General features: G+C 47.5%; 2 protein-coding genes across 3 annotated transcripts; one reads left to right on the forward strand and one right to left on the reverse strand.

Moving 5' to 3' along the window:
* Positions 1-1,836: 1,836 nt before the first annotated feature.
* On the forward strand, positions 1,837-11,305 carry OVOL2 (ovo like zinc finger 2; the record flags this gene model as incomplete). Of its 2 annotated transcripts, none has more annotated exons than XM_081204130.1 (4): positions 1,837-2,200; positions 6,797-6,990; positions 8,796-8,985; positions 10,251-11,305. In XM_081204130.1, the coding sequence occupies 4 exons, from the start codon at positions 1,837-1,839 to the stop codon at positions 10,559-10,561; spliced, it is 1,059 nt and encodes a 352-aa protein (XP_081060256.1). In that variant the 3' UTR covers positions 10,562-11,305. The 2 variants fall into 2 exon arrangements, with proteins under 2 accessions (XP_081060256.1, XP_081060257.1); XM_081204131.1 differs by lacking the exon at positions 1,837-2,200 and adding an exon at positions 3,251-3,338.
* Positions 11,306-12,317: 1,012 nt separating this feature from the next.
* On the reverse strand, positions 12,318-18,729 carry MGME1 (mitochondrial genome maintenance exonuclease 1). The gene is made up of 5 exons (XM_081204132.1): positions 18,597-18,729; positions 17,469-18,072; positions 14,980-15,199; positions 13,446-13,578; positions 12,318-13,010 (listed from the first exon to the last, which is right to left on the reverse strand). The coding sequence occupies exons 2-5, from the start codon at positions 17,992-17,994 to the stop codon at positions 12,864-12,866; spliced, it is 1,026 nt and encodes a 341-aa protein (XP_081060258.1). The 5' UTR covers positions 17,995-18,072; positions 18,597-18,729; the 3' UTR covers positions 12,318-12,863.
* Positions 18,730-19,628: the final 899 nt, after the last annotated feature.

The following is a 19,628-nucleotide window of genomic DNA, read 5'->3' on the forward strand; positions in this document are numbered from 1 at the left end:
CAGTCTCTGATGAGGCCTTGAGAGTGTTGCCTTAGTCGATTCTCCAATTGCTGAGGCTTTTCGGTTAGCATAAACTGTATATTGCCCCCTATATAGATAGTTGTCTGGGGTAGGAACTTACCGTAATTATGCTGTTTAGGTTGTATTTCAAAAAAATCAAATGTTGTTCTTGCTGCCTTCCAACTCCACCAGAAGACTCTAAACACAAACCTTGAACGAACAGGGCTTTGTCAGTAAAACTGTCTGAATGCCACCGCTGGAAATAAGAGCAGGTGTGTTTAGGATTAAAGACAAGGCAAGTCTAGAACCATATTTCACATTTTGGGTTCTTAACTGCGACATGGTTATAACATCGTCCCATGTGTCTCCTACAAAATACAAAGAAAAATGTAGACCTCAGGACAACAGAGATTTGAAATGTCTTCCTGTTGGCCAGGGGTCAGTCACCTAGGGGTGGTAGGCCCATCGTGGCCATGAGAACAAGATGGGCCCCTCAGCACGACAACAGGGTCTGATCCCATGCTGTATTGGTCATTGGATGAGGGGCAGGCCACCCTAGGGGCATGGAAGTCACTAAAGGCACGGGGGCATTTTAAACATGAGCCTGCACATTGTGGGTACTTGGAAGCAGCAACCTTGGAAGAACCAGATGCACAGGAAATAATATATATATATACAGCATATGATTTAACATTGAATTCATATCCTTTCCTATAAAAAGGTGGGACTTCTGGTGAAAAGGGATATCGAGTTCCTGCCACTTTTTTCAGTGATTGACACATGTCTTATATTCATCTTTTGTTTATGGATCTATACATCAAAGTTATTGTATTATAGGTTTTATATATTTGGTACTCACTTTTTTGGATTTTTGTTTTATTGCCTTTCTGTGCCTTTTTTAATAATAAGATTCAACTCTATGTAAAAAAAAAATTATTTATGGGCATCACAGCCATTAGATTTTGTGTATATAGATAGATTATAAAGTTCATTTAAGTTTCTTACCCTTGATTTATTTATCTTATGTTGTTGCCTTATTTATCAGGGGTCATTTTTCCTTCTTTTGGTTCTAGGGAGAAGTGGCCTATACTCTACATTATTTGCTTTGGAGCTCTACATAAAACACACAGCAGAGTCCTTGATGTACATAGCAAGCAGCTCCATCCATTATTATTTTTTAATGCACATTAAAACGTAGGCTCTCGTGTTTCATCTAGACATTCTCACGCTTACATGCTGGAGAAGCACCCTTGCCCTACCCCTTGCAGTGCTGGGAGGCATCTTCATCACCAAACTCAGAGGAGAGAGAGGCCTCTCAAGATGACTGCATGCAAAGCAGACAGCAAAAAAATAACTTAATATAAGTGCCTGGAGCTGCTTGGCTTTGAATGTCAGCTTGTAGTTACTTCCCATGGATGCACTGCGTGTCCACACACACACAAAACCTAGCTAGAGGGAAATTCTTGCATGTCCCGCAGAAGCATTCATTATATTAATATGAAATTAGCTGGTGTGTTTGTACATGGCAACCAGATACACATTTAGAGCCCCAAGGGGAGAGCAGCTCAGCGCCCAAATCAGCTTCCAGGACCTTGGAGACAGCAGCATGCAACCCCAAGGCTCCATCTGGGGGGTCTCCGCTAGTGTCAGGAAAAGGGGTGCTTGCTCTTGCTGGTGACAGAAATGACCTGGGGAGGGAAGAACTACGGTCCTAGGAATCCCCCCTCCTCATTTTCAGACGTTACATTCTTTGCAAACATTCATGCCTAAGGAAGGGCTGGAACAAAGCAGCTGCTCCAACCGGTCGGACAGGTAGAGAGGCTTGTTGACACCGTTATGTTTGCAGCACGCATGCTCCCTCCAAGTTTCCTGGTGGTGCCTTTCCTCAGATACACCTTTGGAAAGGGGGTGGGCGTGAAGGGGGGCACCTCCGGCTCCGGCGTGGGGTCTCTTGCTCTCCTTGAGGAGGGGGATCGGGCCGGGGGGCGCCAGCAGAAGCCGCGACCCATTGCCAGCGCGCCTCACCTGGAACCCCAGGGAAGGGCGGAGTTCCCAGAAAACGGAACGGCCAGGAGGAAAGGTGAAATCGCGGATCTCATCATGCCCAGAGTATTTCTGGTGAAGAGGAGGAACCCGCTGCCGGCCAGTCGCAGCTGGGACGAGCTGCCCGACGAAGAGAGGGCCGACACTTATGTCCCAGGTAAGGCGGAGGAAGCAGCACACCTGGCCTCCCCCCCCCCACCGCACCTCGGCCTCAGCCTGGCCGCTGGCGAAGGAGGGGAGCCGGGCTCCTCTCGCCGCCCCCAAACCGGTTAGGCTCTTCTCCAGGAGGCAGCAGTTGCCCCAAACAGCTGGGAAGCCGGACTGAGACCGGCTCTGAATCCTGGCTGCAGGGGACCCAAGCAACGGGCAGAGAAGAGAAGGGAACTCTGCGTATGCTTCGATGCACCTTTGCTACCACTTCGTAGACGTTAGCGCCGAGTCCGGCATTGAAAAGTTTCTGCGGCTAAGCCCTGGCGGATCTGAAATCGGTTTCTGCAGGAGAAGTTATAACGTTTTCGGCTGCAGCCCGAACCTCCTTTCCCCGGGAGCGAGCCGTACTGAAGTCAATAGGAGTTACTTCTGAGTAGACACGCTTAGGAGCAGGCGGGACGGGACGGGAGTCCCGGGCCGGCCAGTCTCCGCAGGGCTGCTCATAAATGCCGCCCCGCCGCCGAGTTCCACGAGGCTTCCTTCTGGCCAAGTTCACGCGAATCGGATTGCAGCCCCATCCTACCCGTGTATACTCAGAAGTGAACTCACTCCGAGCAAACCTTGTTTGGCTCCCGCTTTGAGCCGCCCTTTCGGCGGATTGCGGTCTCAGGGGTCCTGAGGTCAGGGGCGGGGCTTCGGCGGCGGCTCTCGGCCGGGAAGAGGCCGCGTGTCACCGTTTCACATGACCAGGGAGAGACCGAGCGGCCCTCTCTGGCTTTTAACAAGAGCCGCGCGGGAGGGCTGCTAGTCTCGCGCGCGCGACTCGAGGGCTGCCTTCCCCGAAAGGGCAAACGGAACACGTGTCACGACGACGCGGGAGCTGCGGCGGCGGCGCCTCGCCCGGGGCGCACTTGCGCTTGGCGGAGCCTCGTCCGGAGCGGGCGGCGGGGGGCGCTCGAGGCGGAGCGCGGTGACCTTTGCGCTCGGCGGCGGGCCGAGCGCTCCCGGTTGAGGCGGGCGAGGCGCCGGGCGGCCGCGGGACCCGCCCTGAGATCAAACAGGCCTCGGGAGGGAGCGCCTTTGTTTGCCGCGCCGCCCCCGGGGAGCTCCTGGCCCCGGAAGGCAGCAGCAGCCCCGCGCTCCAGGTGGGACTGCCCGGTGGGGATCACGAGAAGAGGAAAGTGAATGGCCCCCAGTTAATCAGCCCTCATTCGGAAGATCATTATTATTTCACTTTCAGTAACTTTCAACTCAAGTTACTCCACCCCCATTCCAGAGCATTGCCATTAACTGTAGATTAGGAGAATTCTCCATTTCACTTGCAAGCATGAAGGCAACAGCTGCTACAGGTGCACTAGGGTGTTTCTCTTCCTAGCCAGGCCTACCAGCTCTAGGGGGCCAAAGGCTCCTCGGCCCCCTCAATATTTGTTTTAAGCAGGTTGGGCCTCCTCAGTCTTCAGGCATCCCTGTGCACATTGAGCGCTGCAGGTCCAGTGTCTGAACACTCGGCCTCCAGTATGATTCACATGTACACAATGCGTGCTGATCTTGGGAGCAACCTGGCACCTCTGCTCTACCTGTGGTCACTGCTGGGGATACAGGCCTGCCTGTCTGAAGGCACTGCGATTGCCTGCAAGGGATTTCCACATGGTGGGGTTGATGTTGCCAGCCTTGCCAATGGGCCTGGTGCCTGAAGCCAGCACATCCTTGGGTATCCTGCCACCTTCCATTCTACGTTCTTGACCAAGCCAGCATAGACATTACTGAGACAGAAGTGCAAACATGCTAGGAATGTAGTCTTGGAAGAGCACATCTTCGTTTGAAACTTCCCTGCCATGCCCCGAATCTTCCCGATACAGTGCATGTGGAAGGCATTGAAGAGTCACTCCAGACGGTTGTTAGTTACCCTCAATTCACTTCCATAAAGCAGCCTGCTCAACACACGCGCCTGGGAGACTTTCATCTTGGTGCTGGACATTAGCATCCCATTCTTCCATACCCTTACGGCCATTGCCATAACTGCCTTGCCAGTACGCTTGTCCAGCTTAGCATCAATGGAGAGGTTTCTGGTTATGGTGGAAACCAGGTAGACAAAATCATCTACCGCCTCAAGTGTGTGGTCACCAGTGCGGATGTGTTTAGTGCTGGTGACATCCTGACCCATGATGTTTCATCAGGCTGACAGTAAGGCCGACTGAACGCCCTGCAAGCTTGGGGCAAAATGGCAGGTCTTCCTCTGAATGTGCTGTCAAGGCTACATCATCTGCAGACTACATCTCTTGGATAAGGACCCTTCACATTTGACATCAGTCGAGAAGGAGGTTTCTGCACTTGCTGTTGGGGAAATGAGGGGCAGATGGGGCTCATTAACCTAGGAAGGTAGCCCACCTAAGAGAAAGAAAACTGATCTTAAACCCTTACTGCCTTGTGGCTATACTCATTCATGAGAAAGGCTTCAGAGTAAGTTCTGAGGAATAATTAGTATCCACTGCCTTGCAGGACATCTTTGAAAGAAGGCCAAGGAGTAAACCCCTATACAAATCTGCAGTGGAGTCCCTAAGGCAGTTGGATGGCGCCTTATATGTCTCCTTCTGGCAATTCCTGCAGCCAAGCTGGTGCCAAATGTTTTGCTTTCCTTTGGACCACATCAGTGAGGGCAAGAGGTGGGTCTTGTCATCTGGGCAGCCACATATATTGCCCAGGTTTGTGCCCTGGAGAGGCCACTTTAGTGTTGTGAATGCAGCAAAAACAACACGGGAGGCAGTTAGAAGATATAAGCTCAACCTGACTGGTGTAAGGTACAAGATCTATGGGTTGCCTTCATTGGTGGGAAAGATAATTGTGTTGCAGTGGTCAACTACTGCCCACCTTAAGCCAAGCAGCCCTCAGTCAATAAAGTGCCAATCTGGCACTGTCCTCCTTCTTCAGTGGATGTTTGGAACCCAAAGAACAAGAGGAAAGAAGCAAAAGAAAAGAAACAAACCCTCCTGCACTTAGTAAGCTGGAACATCAGGACCATGCGTCCTGGCTTAGCCAGTGACCTGCTTATCCAGGTGGGTGGCTCATGGAAGACAACCATCATTGACCATGAGCTGAAAACATTCAACGTCAACATTTTAGAGGAGACCATACTCGCTTGGAATGGCAGCCTCCGAGAGAAGGACACGTTTTTCTGCCAAGGAAGAACCACGTATTCCCTACATAAGCCTCACAGTGAGGAACTCCCTTCTGTTTGTGACAGAACCACCCAGCGAGGGATCAGAACACTTGCTTTCCCCCCATCTCTCAGCCACCTCCGGGTTGGTCAACACCTTGAGCATCCATGCTGCCACTGTGTGCATTGGCATAGAGACAAAGGACCAGTTCTAGGAGAAAGTAGACCAGGCTATCAGGAAAGTCCCAGCCTCCAAACACCTATTCCTGCTGAGAGATTTCAGTGCCAGAGCTGGGGGTGATCATCACATCACAGCCTTTGCATCAGGGGCCTTTGCTTTTCTCTACCAAGGCCAGGGAGGTGAGCAATGCCTCCCTACGACACGGGAGTGGCCTCTGCCTGTTTGAAGGAAGCAGTGGTAAAGCCACTCCGTAAGAAACCCTCACTGGACTCAGAACATTTAAGGAACTACAACTGCTATTCTCCCCTTCTTGGGCAAGGTTATTAATTGGGTGGTTGCAGACACTCTTGGAGGAAACTGATTTTCAATATCAATTTCAATCAGGGTTTAGGCCTGCTTTTGGCACAGAAACTGCTTTGGCCACCCTATATGATAGGGTATCATATGCGGGTAGCATATGATAGGGTAGCATATGCGGCACTGGGGTGCAAAGATCCGCCTGGCGCCCCCCCAGTTGCCCAGTCCCAGGTGCGCAGGAGGGGAGAACCGGCTGCCTCAGCGTCTCGCTGGCTTAGTCACCCCTGAACTCGTGGCACAGAGCTGCCTGCAGCAGAAGAGGCCACTGTGGTGCTCTGACCGATGGGCAGGCTCTTCCCTGGACTCCACTTTCGGGCCCTGGACTCGGCCTGGCACCCCTGAGAGTCTTGCACCTGTACCCCTAGCGCCTGTGGGTAAGACGGCCCTGGTGATGACCTGTCAGGAGAGAGACAGGGGAAATCATAGAATTCTTGAGTTAGAAAGGACTCTTCTTGATGTAGTCGGAATCTCCTTTTTTGTAACCTGATTCCATATGATTCTACAGAAGCTTATGACAACCTTATGGTGTTGTTATCCAGCCTCCTGGCGGTGTTTTTAAATAAAGGAGCCCAGACAAGCTGCTCAGGTGTAGGAGGTATTTTGCAGACAACTGTGTTAAATATACAGATATCGGAGGGTGAGGCTGGTGTGGGAAAACAGTGTCAGGAGGAGGACAGTAGTTCCTGCTTCAAACTCTGGGAATCCAACACGCAGGCAACCCATTTACTGAAACTGGCTTTTTAAAGTCAGGTGTGATGCATAATGATTAGCTGATTGTTTCTGTATCCCAAGTCTGTGAAACAGATCAGGCCCTATCAAATAAGTGAGTAATTCCAGGAGTACGATGCAAAAATCATTATGCATATGAATGCTCCCTGTTTCTGTCATTTAACCGTGTGCTCAATCTCCAGGAGAGGTGAAGCATGCCCTTCTCAACTATCGCAGTGAAGATAGCTGCAGCTTAGAGAGCAGCAGCAGCAGCAGCAGCAGCAGCAGCAGCAGCAGGGACACAGAGGCTGCCAACACCTCGGCTCCTGAATCCACACCAGAGGAGGCACTTCTGGACTCGGCAGTGAACCGCCCCACAGTCAGATCCAAAATCAAGGTACAGACTGGCATTGTGAATGAAGGTCATAGGTGGTCAGGGGACAGGAGGCAGGCAGGTGTGGAGGACTCCCTGGTCCTGAATGGGGCAACTGTGCCCCTGAAGGACCAGGTGCGCAGCCTGGGAGTCATTTTGGACTCACAGCTGTCCATGAAGGCACAGGTCAACTTTGTGTCCAGGGCAGCGGTTTACCAGCTCCATCTGGTACGCAGGCTGAGACCCTACCTGCCCGCAGACTGTCTCGCCAGAGTGGTGCATGCTCTGGTTATCTCCCGCTTGGACTACTGCAATGCACTCTACGTGGGGCTACCTTTGAAGGTGACCCAGAAACTACAACTAATCCAGAATGCGGCAGCTAGACTGGTAACTGGGAGCGGCTGCTGAGACTACATAACACCGGTCTTGAAAGGCCTACATTGGCTCCCAGTACGTTTCTGAGCACAATTCAAAGTGTTGATACTGACCTTTAAAGCCCTAAACGGCCTCGGCCCAGTATACCTGAAGGTGTGTCTCCACCCCCATTGTTCTACCCGGACACTGAGGTGTGGTTCCCTCACTGCAAGAAGCCAAGTTACAGGGAACCAGGCAGAGGGCCTTCTCAGTAGTGGCACCCGCCCTGTGGAATACCCTCTCACCAGATGTCCAAGAGAACAACTACTAGAATTTTAGAAGACATCTGAAGGCAGCCTTGTTTAGGGAAGCTTTTAATTTTTGATGGATTACTGTATTTTAATATTTTGTTGGAAGTCGCCCAGAGTGGCTGGCGAAACCCAGCCAGATGGGCAGGGTATAAATAATAAATTAATTTAAATTATATATGTTCCTTCTGTATGACATGGGGATCACTTGTGCGGTTAATCTGACAAAATATTAGATGATTTTAACATTTCTAGACACCCATAAAGAAGCAAGATTTAGACAAGCAGCACGTGTTGAGGGACACACAGCAGGCTGGTCTAGCTAATTCGCCTGTCAGTATTGCTCCTGCAAGCTTTGAATTTTGCAAATAAATAACTAACTGTAATTGAAAATATCTACTCGTCACTGCTAGTGGAAAGTCACTTTCTTATACAATGACTATTGTTTGACTAGAAGCTGATTCCAGTTTTGGAGCTCTAGTCATTGCCTACCATTAATACGTAGAGCAGCTACTCACCCTGTCCTTCCATCAGGTTTCATAAAATTGGAATGTGATTTGTAGAGCATTGATACAAACCTCAGACATTTGCCAAAACTCAGATCAATGCGGTTGAGGGCCTCTGACCAAGTCAAGGCTACTGTTGGGCAAAACCTCATCTTGGAGCCTTTGGTACCGTTCCCCATGGTATCCTTTCAGATTGTCTTCCTGGGATTAAGAATTGGGAGCACTGTATGGCTGCTGAGTCTAGGGAGTAGTACTGGGATATTGCTTTTTTCATGCCCCTGGCAGTAAGGATCTTGCCTCCATACCCCTACCTCCATGTTATCATCCACACCAAACTTGTGAGAAATCACCAAAATTGTGAGAAATAAGAAATCATGTGAGTTAACATTCCAGTAGAGGAGCAGAAGGGGATCACAAAAGTTGTCGGATAAGAAATTACATTTAAATTTTATATTTTTAAATATCTATATGTCATTATCCCAAGGAAATAAGGCAATTGGCAGGCACATAGTATGTCAGTCGCAGATTGGCAGACCTAAAGTTCTGCAGGCTTGCTCCAGGACATACTTTAGTTCAGGCTAGGTAAGATCTGAGGGGCCTCACCAGCTCCTCAGTCAGGACCTGTGACTCTTTAAGATCCTGTTTTATTTTCCTCTCTTAGTTCACGACTGGCACTTGTGGTGAGGCCTTGTTGTACAACTGTGAGCTATGCGGCAAAGGATTTCGCCTGCAGCGCATGCTGAACCGCCACACCAAGTGTCACAGTCAAGTGAAGAGGCATTTGTGCACCTTCTGTGGGAAAGGATTCAATGATACTTTTGATCTGAAAAGACACGTAAGGACACACACAGGTAAGAAATGAGGTGCACTTTCCATTCCTTCGGAATGTCCATAGGAAAGTTTGCACTATTGACTGTTTGTGTATTCATTTAAAGCATTTTTCTTCTACTCTTCTGGAAAAAAAGAAAAGTTCCCAGAGCAGCTTAGAAATCTCAATGATAAAACAGATAAGCCCATTTGCTTTTTGCATATGAACACACCAAGTGTTAAAAACAGGAATGGGGGACTTCAGGGCCAGGGTGCAAATGTGGACCCCCAGACCTCAGTGTCCAACTGTGGAAATCTGCCCAGGCCACGCGCTCTTACTGGCCCTGCTCTGCACCCTTCTCTTAGTGATTTTACTGCACTGGACTGTGGCAATACCGCTGGCCATGGCCTCTTCCCCCACCCCTGCTCATCTAAGGTTGCTAACAGGCAACTCAGAGCTTGTACACGTTTAAGCTGTGCAATCGCAGCTTTATGCGCCTGGTGGCTGAAAACCCACCAATTAGACACACACAAGGCAGAGTGCTAAAAAGCGCTTCTGGGTTCTGGGAAGGTTAAACATGCGTTCTAAGAGCCTCCAGAGCCCGGTAAGCAAGGTAGAGAGCAAGGCCTGCTGCCTTCAGGCAAGTAGGGGTAGTTGCACTGGGGCGCTATCCGGGGTCGTTCTGACTATACACGATTTTGGCTTTACAAGCAATCCCCCAGAACGTAACCCTAGCATAAGTTGCAAGCCTACAGTATTCCTTTGAAAAGGAGAAGCAAATACTAACACTGCTGTGTGCGTGCTCTGTTTTGTGTTTGTTTCAAATTAAAAGGCAGCGTTCAGCTAATGCAAATACTGCACAGTTAATCTTGAGCTCTCCAGCACACTTTCCCCCCGCCCCAAATGTTCATATTTTTTCCAATTTTATATAATTAATCATGCATTTTTAAACTAATTTCTAGATTTCCCCTCTAGTTTTGACAGCTTTGGGGAGGGAAAAGAAGCTATGCAAGACACTTAAGCCTGGTGCAACTATTATAAATATTACCCAGTTTCTCCCTTATAAGTATTTTCAAACATATATTTTCAGCTATAAAGGACAGAAGCAAATTTCTGAGTTCTGCAGAAATATTAATTTTGTGACCTGTACCACATTCAGCCCTTTCCCCCAAAGAATTAAAACATAGCAATGAGAAACATCATCAGCTACAGTTTGCAGTGATTAAATCTGTAAATGTATGTAATGGAGTTAAATGCTGGGGATTATTTTTAGAATGTTCCTTAAAGTTCCTAAAAATTACATTGCAGGAATCCGCCCATACAAATGTGAGATCTGCAACAAAGCCTTTACCCAGCGCTGTTCCCTGGAATCACACCTTAAAAAGATCCACGGAGTGCAGCAGCAATATGCTTACAAACAACGAAGAGATAAACTGTATGTCTGTGAAGACTGTGGCTACACCGGCCCAACCCAAGAGGACTTGTACATGCACATCAGTAATATTCATCCTGGAAGTGCTCTTCTGAAGAAAACATCCAAAAAACTTGCAGCTGTTTTGCAAAACAAACCCATCTCTCCAATGGAGACGAGCCCAGAAGAGACTGGGGAGCAACAGTAATACTGCACTGCATTGTAGTGGCCAAACGAGTTGGAAGTTTACAATTGTCTGAAGTCGGGTTGCCAAGTGTCATGGTCTGACAAAACGTTTCAGGGTTTTAGTGGCCCCGTTGAAATCCCTAGAGGAAGGGAAGACTGAAATCTTTTGGGCAGGCAAGCTACCATCTGTTTGGCTTACGAGTTTTTAACTATTCTCGCTGTTAGTACACACAGGCCCATTAGATCAGACCTGTCAGGTGCTGCCTTCAGCCTACATCTGATGTCACTAAACTCTGCTCATAACCTTGCAGGATTTACCTACCGAGCTGCAAAGCGCCATCCTTTAAGCTCCCTATTCTCTGAACCCTAGGAGACATGGCAACCCTGACCAGAACTGAATTCAAAAGGAAGACAGCACTCAACCTGGTCTGATCAAACTGTCTAGTTACTTAATTTCTGAACGTGAATAAAATCTCCCCAGTATGGGGCAAACACAGTACAATACATAGCACAATCTGAATTGTGCTTCGTTCTCTCTCAGCCTTTGTACAGACATCTAATACGTGCCTTTGATAAAGAAACAGTTACCTATGGCTATAACGTATTTGACCAAAATAAATGTATTTAATTTGAATACAGGTAACTGGCCTAGAATTCAAATAAAATATTTTTGTCAATAACACACTAACCATCATTTGTATTCCCCCTCCCCCCAAAAAAACAAAGTCTGCTATGAAATATTCCAATAAAGTTATTTATGACTCTATTTGAAAGCATGTTTTGTGTCCAAGCTTGTGGTGGCGCTCCCTCTGTGGTGCCCGCCCAGCTCCCATTGTGCTTAGTGGGAAGAGAACTGAGTTATGCTAGCTCAAGGGCTGGTGTCAGAGGTGCTTCTGGGGGCATGTCGGGGAACAAAAGGGCTTATGTGCCTGTGGATCCTCAGTCATGGCAGTGTACGTCCAATGCCCAGCTCCCACACCAGCAGGGCATCTATGGGATGGGGTGGCATAAGTCCCCTCCCTGCATCAGACTTCCCTCTCTGCTGGTAGAGCAGGACCTCAACTGTATCCTCAGATTACCCTTGGCTAGCTTTGGAATGGCACCCAAATTAGCAATAGATTTAAGTGTGGATTTCCACACAGCTATATTACCATATAACACCGGTCTTGAAAGACCTACACTGGTTCCCAGTACGTTTCCGAGCACAATTCAAAGTGTTGGTGCTGACCTTTAAAGTCCTAAATGGCCTCGGTCCAGTATACCTGAAGGAGCATCTCCACCTCCATCGTTCTGCCCGGACACTGAGTTCCAGTGCTGAGGGCCTTCTGGCGGTTCCCTCACTGCAAGAAGCCAAGTTACAGGGAACCAGGCAGAGGACCTTCTCAGTAGTGGCACCCGCCCTGTGGAACGCCCTCCCACCAGATGTCAAAGAGAAAAACAACTACCAAACTCTTAGAAGACATCTGAAGGCAGCCCTGTTTAGGGAAGCTTTTAATGTTTAATAGGTTATTGTATTTTCGTGTTCTGTTGGAAGCCGCCCAGAGTGGATGGGGAAACCCAGCCAGATGGGCAGGGTATAAATAACAAATAATAATAATAATAATAATAATAATAATAATAATAATAAATTAACTATTGAATCAGAGCTATGTCCTGGAAACACAATGTAATCCATCTATGCAAACCATTTTTCATTCAGGCAATGTCTTCCTAGAATATATTGTTTGTAGTCAGGTCACCTCAAAATAGCACCTCAACAGTTTGGAGCAAGGCAGTCAGCGTTTGTGCAATTTCAAATTTAATCTGCTGCTTGGAATATGATTCACGTTATAAACTTTTCACGCAATGGAAATTACAGTGGAATCCCTCTACAGCAGGAGCAGTCCTGACCCCAGGGACAACTGATTTTGGTGTCAAGAAGAATTCCACCCTCCCTTTTTTTTTTTACAGTAGACCCAGCATAAGATCTCTTCACCATGATGGGAGTTGTTAATCACCTGTCATGGATGCAAAAGAGTGGTGGGAGGTGCCAGGTGGGGAACCCCCAAGGGAACCACCAGGGGACTGGGGGTGGGATGACTATGACTGGTCAGAGAGAGAAAGCACAGCTGTGCTCCCTGCATCAGAGGCCCAGGCAGTCAATTGTACCTCAGCTAGGCAGAATTAACCAGAAGGAAAATTCTGTATGCAACCACGGCTGCCAGAATGAGAAACTCTTAGCTTAATATCACCCACTATGTTTTCCTGGTAGCATTTAGTTCCTCCATTTGCTTCAAAGTAAAAAAAAAGCAGTCTGCCTTAAAGGGGCTTAAATTTAAAAAGGGTCACACAATTCCAAAGTCTTTCTCTTTATATTCTTCCAGGCGAAGCAGCCACTTGTTCCAGTACTGACAGCATAGCTCAGAGTCTATGTAATGTGCGTGTGCAGGAGAACCGTCTTTGTAGGCGACCACAAGGAGGCCACAGTCAACCTGAGGAACAAAGCAAGTTCAGCAGCAGTTATGCAAGTGACTTTTTTGTTCTAGACTTAGTCTTCGACTCTTTCTGAAGAATCAATTTGCTAAACGTGCACATAGAGCTAACACTACAGTGCGGACTGGGCAAGTGAGTGATAGTCCTTACTCAGGCAACTTACCTGGTTTCCTTCTGGAGGAGGGCAGGAAGAGGCCTCTCTTACCCCATGCCCATCACAGAAACTAAGCAAACAAACTACTTTGCCCCAGCTCACCCAAGGTATAGCAACAATACCTTTTTCCCCCTCCCTACCCTTCACTGTCCTTATTTTTCTGGAATGTCATAGGATAAAACAGTTTCACCTCCAGAATGAGCATGTGGAAATAAGAGGCGGCAAGTGCAAAAATTTATTTGACTTGTCATGCTAATCAGCAGCTGCCCAGATTACCGACCTGAAAGTTGTAATTGGCATCATGGTTAATGGCTCCTATGTATGCTGCAACCTGGAGTGGATTGTCAAACGTATTCCGAAGAAATGGTTTCGCTTTCCCTGATGTCTTCCATTCAATTGCACATAATTTCCCTCTGTGTGCCCAAGCGTAAAAAGAAAAGAGTTATGAATCGGTCAGCCAAAATGCTTGTGCTTGTTACAGACCCTCCTCGCTGAGGGAGGGGGGTGAGGGCTTGTCCAACACCACACTGAGCAAGGGGCTCCCTGTTGGACAAGTCCACCCCTCTTCTCCAGCTCCAGTGAGATGAGGCTGCTTCCGGTTGTATAAATTCATCAGCGAAGTTTCTCATTGCTGACACAAGTGCTTCTAAAATCAGCACAACATAAGAGAGAGCCTCCATCCCAGGGCCCAGGTGAAGAGTGGGGACGTGCTGATGTCAGGCTGCAGAGCTTGTGGAAACCACACAGCTAACTGAGGCAGAGGCAGCTCCTTCTCCTCCTGTTTTGTTACTTCAACAGAGGTGGAAATTTAGATGTGCCAAAGCTCTCTGGAGCCTCTCTCCTGATGGTCCCTTCATCTGATGAAGGGACTAAGGAATGTAGGGTCCTTCAAGAGTGAAGAACTGTGGACAAGGTACCCCTGAGGAGTGCTTGTACACAATCTGAAGAGAAATCAGATTTAATGTATTTGTTATGTGTGTGTTTTAATCATATATATTTTTTTAAGGTGCTTGTACTGCAGCTTTGCTGCCATGGCAGCAAATACAAGGTAGCGTTACAGCAGTAAAAGTAAAATCTATCAATCTACTACAGTGGTACCTCAAGTTACAAACGCCTCAGGTTATGAACGCTTCAGGTTACAAACTCCGCTAACCTGGAAGAGTTACCTCGAGTTGAGAACTTTGCCCCAGGATGAGAACGGAAATCATGTGCCGGCAGCGCAGTGGCAGTAAGGGGCCCCATTAGCGAAAGCAGGCCTCTAGTGAAGAACAGTTTCAGGTTAAGAACGGACCTCCAGAACAAATTAAGTTCATAACTAGAGGTACCACTGTACTTGGCTATTATACCATTTTAAAAAAGCACAAACCATTTAATGCATGAAATAAATATATATATGCAAAGGTGGTACAAAAGCAAGGTGGCAATGACTATGTAGAATCCCCCTACACTTTTTCTCTGAGTGGCCTGTTTTGCTGGTCTAGTAAGTACAAAGCCACCCAATTTATTATTAGGGAAAAGGATGACCTAATTGAGTCACTTTGGGCAAGCTACCTTGGCTTCACTCTTGACTCAACTCCCAGAGTTTGGGAGAGAATGAATGGGGTGCGGATTCCTGTGTCTCAGTTTGCAGCATAGGGCAGGTATAAATCTAGATAGTTTTAAACATTCAGGGCACAAGACACCTGAAGTTAGACACTTTTGTCCCATTGCTTTCAATGGGAAAGCAAAGCATATGCCTAAGTCAACATGACTTTAAAGCATTTAACATGGTTTGGAGCGTTCACGTACAGTATTATGCAAAGTTGGCCACTCACCGATATTCTGCCACACAATCCACTAGGCCTTGGTAATGAAGGGTCTCATGCTGTACCGCACTTTCAAGGACTCTCACTCCAGTAACATGTTGCAGCACATGCTGCACACTTTTTATGTAGCCAGATACATTGGTGTCTTCTTCCTGCTCCACAGATATTTCTTCAGCTAAAAGTAAAGTTTCCATGGCTGCATGGAATAATTTACCTTGTTGAAAGATATCTGCAAAACAAGAAAAAATAATTATACTGAGTACTTAATCAAACTTTGGCTTTGCAAGGTTAATGCTGTGGACCATTTCACACATAAATTGAACATTACTTTATTTCATAACCTGATTACTCAGAACTTGATGACTTGCAGATCACTGTATGAACTGCTTTGACTGAACAGTATCTTGTTCATAGTCATCTACTGTATACAATGGTGCCTCGCAAAACGAAAAGAATCCGTTCTGTGATTCTCTTCGTCTAGCGGTTTTTTCGCCTTGCGAAGCAAGCCCATTGACAGATTAGCGGATTAGTGCTATTAGCGGCTTTTAGCGGCTTATCAGCTTATTGGATCAGCTGATAAGCGGCTTAGCGGCTTAGAAAAAGGGGGGGAGGAAAAAAACCCCGCAGGAACTCGCAAGACATTTTCGTCTTGCAAAGCAAGCCCATAGGAGATTCGTTTTGCAAAGCACCTCCAAAACGGAAAACTCTTTCATCTAGCGAGTTTTCCATCTTGCGAGGCATTCGTCTTGCGGGGCACCACTGTATTTTGATGGCTTTTGAGTTTGTCCACTATACAAAGTATGAAAGTAATAAAAACAAAAACTGGGGAAGACAACTCGGGGTATCAAGAGAAGGGCAGTATATGCACTTTCAAGGACTCTCACTTAACATCTTGTTAAATTAGGACTCGTAGGGAAAGTGCTTCATAACCCAAGACCCATGGCACCTGACCCTCAATAATCTATAAACAGCCTAAGCAACCACAGCATTCTAGTGCCAAGAATGACCTGATTCACAGTAATAATAATAATAATAATTTATTATTTATACCCCGCCCATCTGGCTGGGTTTCCCCAGCCACTCTGGGCGGCTTCCAACTGAATATTAAAAACAGTACAGCATCAGACATTAAAAACTTCCCTAAAGAGGGCTGCCTTCAGTTCTCTTTTAAAAGTAAAATAGTTGTTTATTGCTTTGACATCTGCTGGGAGGGCGTTCCACAGGGCAGGCGCCACTACCGAGAAGGCCCTCTGCCTGGTTCCCTGTAACCTTACTTCTTGCAATGAGGGAACCGCCAGAAGGCCCTCGGCGCTGGATCTCAGTGTCCGGGCTGAACAATGGGGGTGGAGACGCTCCTTCACCAATGTGGTGAAGGACGCTCCTTCACCAATAATGATTCCAACCTGCACCAATTTCTACTGAGCCAGTCAGCTGCTTAAAACTAATAAAGTCTATAATGGGTGCCTTTTACCTGGGTTGCACAGTATGTCCCTTACCTATGGTTTGCTAATGATGGCTTGTTCATGAAAATAAGCCATGGTTTGTTGCTGACTTACTGACATTAACTATGACTTAGTGTTACAAGTGAAAACAGACACCTGTAGTCTGCTGTGTCACCCCACCCAAATCACTTGTCAAACAACAAAGGTGCTAGACAAGGGTGGCTTGAAAATAAAGCCACTCTCAGTTCCCAGCTCCTCTCACTGGTGCTTTTCCTGAAGCTGACATTGCTGGAAATTCTGCCTAGTAACTGGACTCCTTTTGCTACTGAACTCCACTCCACTTAAGCTGAGTCACAGCTGCAGCTTAAGCTGGAGTTGCAAACTTCTTTGAACAATCACTTTGCGACAGCTGCATGCTTGGCTGATTTTAGAGGGTAATGAACCAAATTTGTGAGCATGCTGTGACCCTTAAATTTCATCCCTTGTTTAGCTTGTAGCTGATGCAGTATCTGCAGCTGAAAAGGTTTTAAAGCTGCATCTGTCCTATGTGACCTTAATGTAAAGTTCTTGCAACAACAACACACCTTCTGGGTATGTTATATTTATGCTGTTAGGATGGGGGTTCAAACAGATGGACTTGCACAGTTGGAAAAGGGGAGGAAATGGGATGTGTGTGAAGTGCTGTCTTGAAACACATGCACTTTATCCAGGTAGGAAGAGCTCACAGCTTTGATAGCAAAGCACAGAAGGAAAATGCAGAGTGGGAGCTGAGCAAAATGAGGTTAAATTTCTGACACTGATTTGACTAACATATTAAACTTACTGATATGTGCATTAGTAAAAGCAGTCAAGGCCGCCAGCAGCAGAGGAGTAGGGGAAAGGAAGTGGTGATTTGTTACTAAATTACATTGCTGATTCTTACTAAACTCAGAACATGGAATCATTGATTAATTCGCCCCTTTTTTTTCTTGCTGATTTCAATCAACCCACCCTATGATGTTCCATATATATATATATATATATATATATATATCAATGCATTTAGTCATTGCTTACTTTTAGTGTATTCGGCAAAACCCTCTATCCCAAGTTCTAGAATCATCCTCTGTTTCCACTTCTCCAGATAAAAAGCTTGCTCCACAGGCATGGTCTGTTGTAGAACAGCTGTCACACTAGCCAAGTTTTTCCTTTGCAAACTGATTTGCAAAGGCTGCCCCGGAGCAGTTTCTTGAGGCAAAGAGCTCTTATTGGGATTCATTAGAGGACTCCAGTTCCTACAAACTTTTGGTTCACCCTCCTGGTCCGAGTTCTTATATTTCCTTTCTGGTCCATTTATCATGTTATCTTCTTCAAATACCAATTCAGGTCTTTGAGAACAGTCTTTGTAGGATGTGAGGTAGTTGATCAAATCTCTGTATTTTTCTTGGTCAATGTTTTCATACCGGATGGTTGTTTTCTTCTTCCCATAGAGCGAGCACGAAGCAGCAAGTGATCTAAACCTGAATCCTTCCTGGTTCAACATTCCTCTCAACAACATTGGGGCTCTCCAACATTTTCTGTTAATGCAGAGAAATGACATCATACTGCAAGACAGTATTTACAGAAGGCGGACTCCAGAAGGTGTTTCATTGAGAAATGCTTCTACTTTCCCATAATTCTCCTATTAGATAAATATAAAAAGCTTTGGTTATTTGTTGTGTGCTGTCATCGGGTCTGCCACTACTACTGTCAGGGTGATACATCAAATATGCTTCAGATAGCAGAGTTTGAGGTAACAGTGAAGTGCAGCAAAGTATGACATATTCAAGAAATAATTGCATTTTACCACCAAGAGGGGCACAATTTGATCCTAAAATGTATTGGGCTCTCCAACTACTATCATGTCTTTTTAGCTGCACTGACAATTCTCTCTGAGGCACATTTCCTCAGAAGGAAGTGCCATCAGTATCAGAGATAACCCGTTTCCCCCCAAAACCTGGGTCTCCAGCTGTTTTCGGACTACAAGTCCCATCATCCCCGACCATGAGTCCTGCAAGCTAAGGATGATGGGAGTTGTAGTCACCACGGTAGCTTTCGCAGCTGAATAAAGCCGGAGCCTTGAAGAAGAGCAGTCGAAACGGGAAGCGGCTGAGGGAAGAAGATGCGTCTAAGCGGCTGGAGCGAAAGTCACTCCTTAAGAGCCACCTGAATAAGAGGCGGGAGTCACCCGGCTCGACCTCCACGTCCCGCGGGAGCCACGCCGGCCTCAGACGAACATCCCGACGGCCTCCTTCAGCCGCTGGCCTCACGACGTCACTTCCGCCCGCCTTGTCCGCCGGAAGCGAAGACAGGCGGGCGGAAAAGGAGAAGCCGAGAGCTAGAACATGGTAAATGCTACGCGCGGGAGGATATTCCGGGTTTCAATACACTTCCCCTTCCCCTTCCCTCTACCCACCCACCCGACGGGAGGAATCCAAAAGCAAAGCACAGTTCCTGACCTTACTCCGAGGGCATATTTTTATTTGTGTGCTTCAAGCCATTTTGCATGGTGCGATTTAGTAAAAGCTTTCTGTGTTGGGAGTCTTTGCTATGCCGGGAGGGATCCGCACACGCCTCTTGTCTTTGACCACAAAGGGACAGGGTTCCAGGTTTTAGGGGGGGCCTCGGCAAAGCGCCCCCAAACAGCCTCTCCACTGGCATGCCTGGACAGCTCTTCCAGTGCCCCGCCACGCAGCCGCTGCACGATGCGGGTGGCCCTCCCCACCCCGGCTTCCCCTGGAGATGCAAAGTGCCCCCCCACGCAAGCCGTCAGGTCAGTCACCTGAGAATCAGAGCTCATCCCCCGCTCTCCGCTCACCTGCAGGGAGTCTGCCCTGGGTGTGCGAATTTTGAGGCCACACCCACCGCTGCCAGGTGACTCCTGCTAGGTTGTTGTTTAGTCCTTTAGTCGTGTCCGACTCTTCGTGACCCCCTGGACCAGAGCACGCCAGGCACTCCTATCTTCCACTGCCTCCCGCAGTTTGGTCAAACTCATGTTGGTAGCTTTGAGAACACTGTCCAACCATCTCGTCCTCTGTCGTCCCCTTCTCCTTGTGCCCTCCATCTTTCCCAACATCAGGGACTTTCCCAGGGAGTCTTCTCTTCTCATGAGGTGGCCAAAGTATTGGAGCCTCAGCTTCAGGATCTGTCCTTCCAGTGAGCACTCAGGGCTCATTTCCTTAAGAATGGATAGGTTTG

This window comes from Podarcis bocagei, assembly GCF_964188305.1.
Source record: "Podarcis bocagei genome assembly, chromosome: 8".
Taxonomy (NCBI): domain Eukaryota; kingdom Metazoa; phylum Chordata; class Lepidosauria; order Squamata; family Lacertidae; genus Podarcis; species Podarcis bocagei.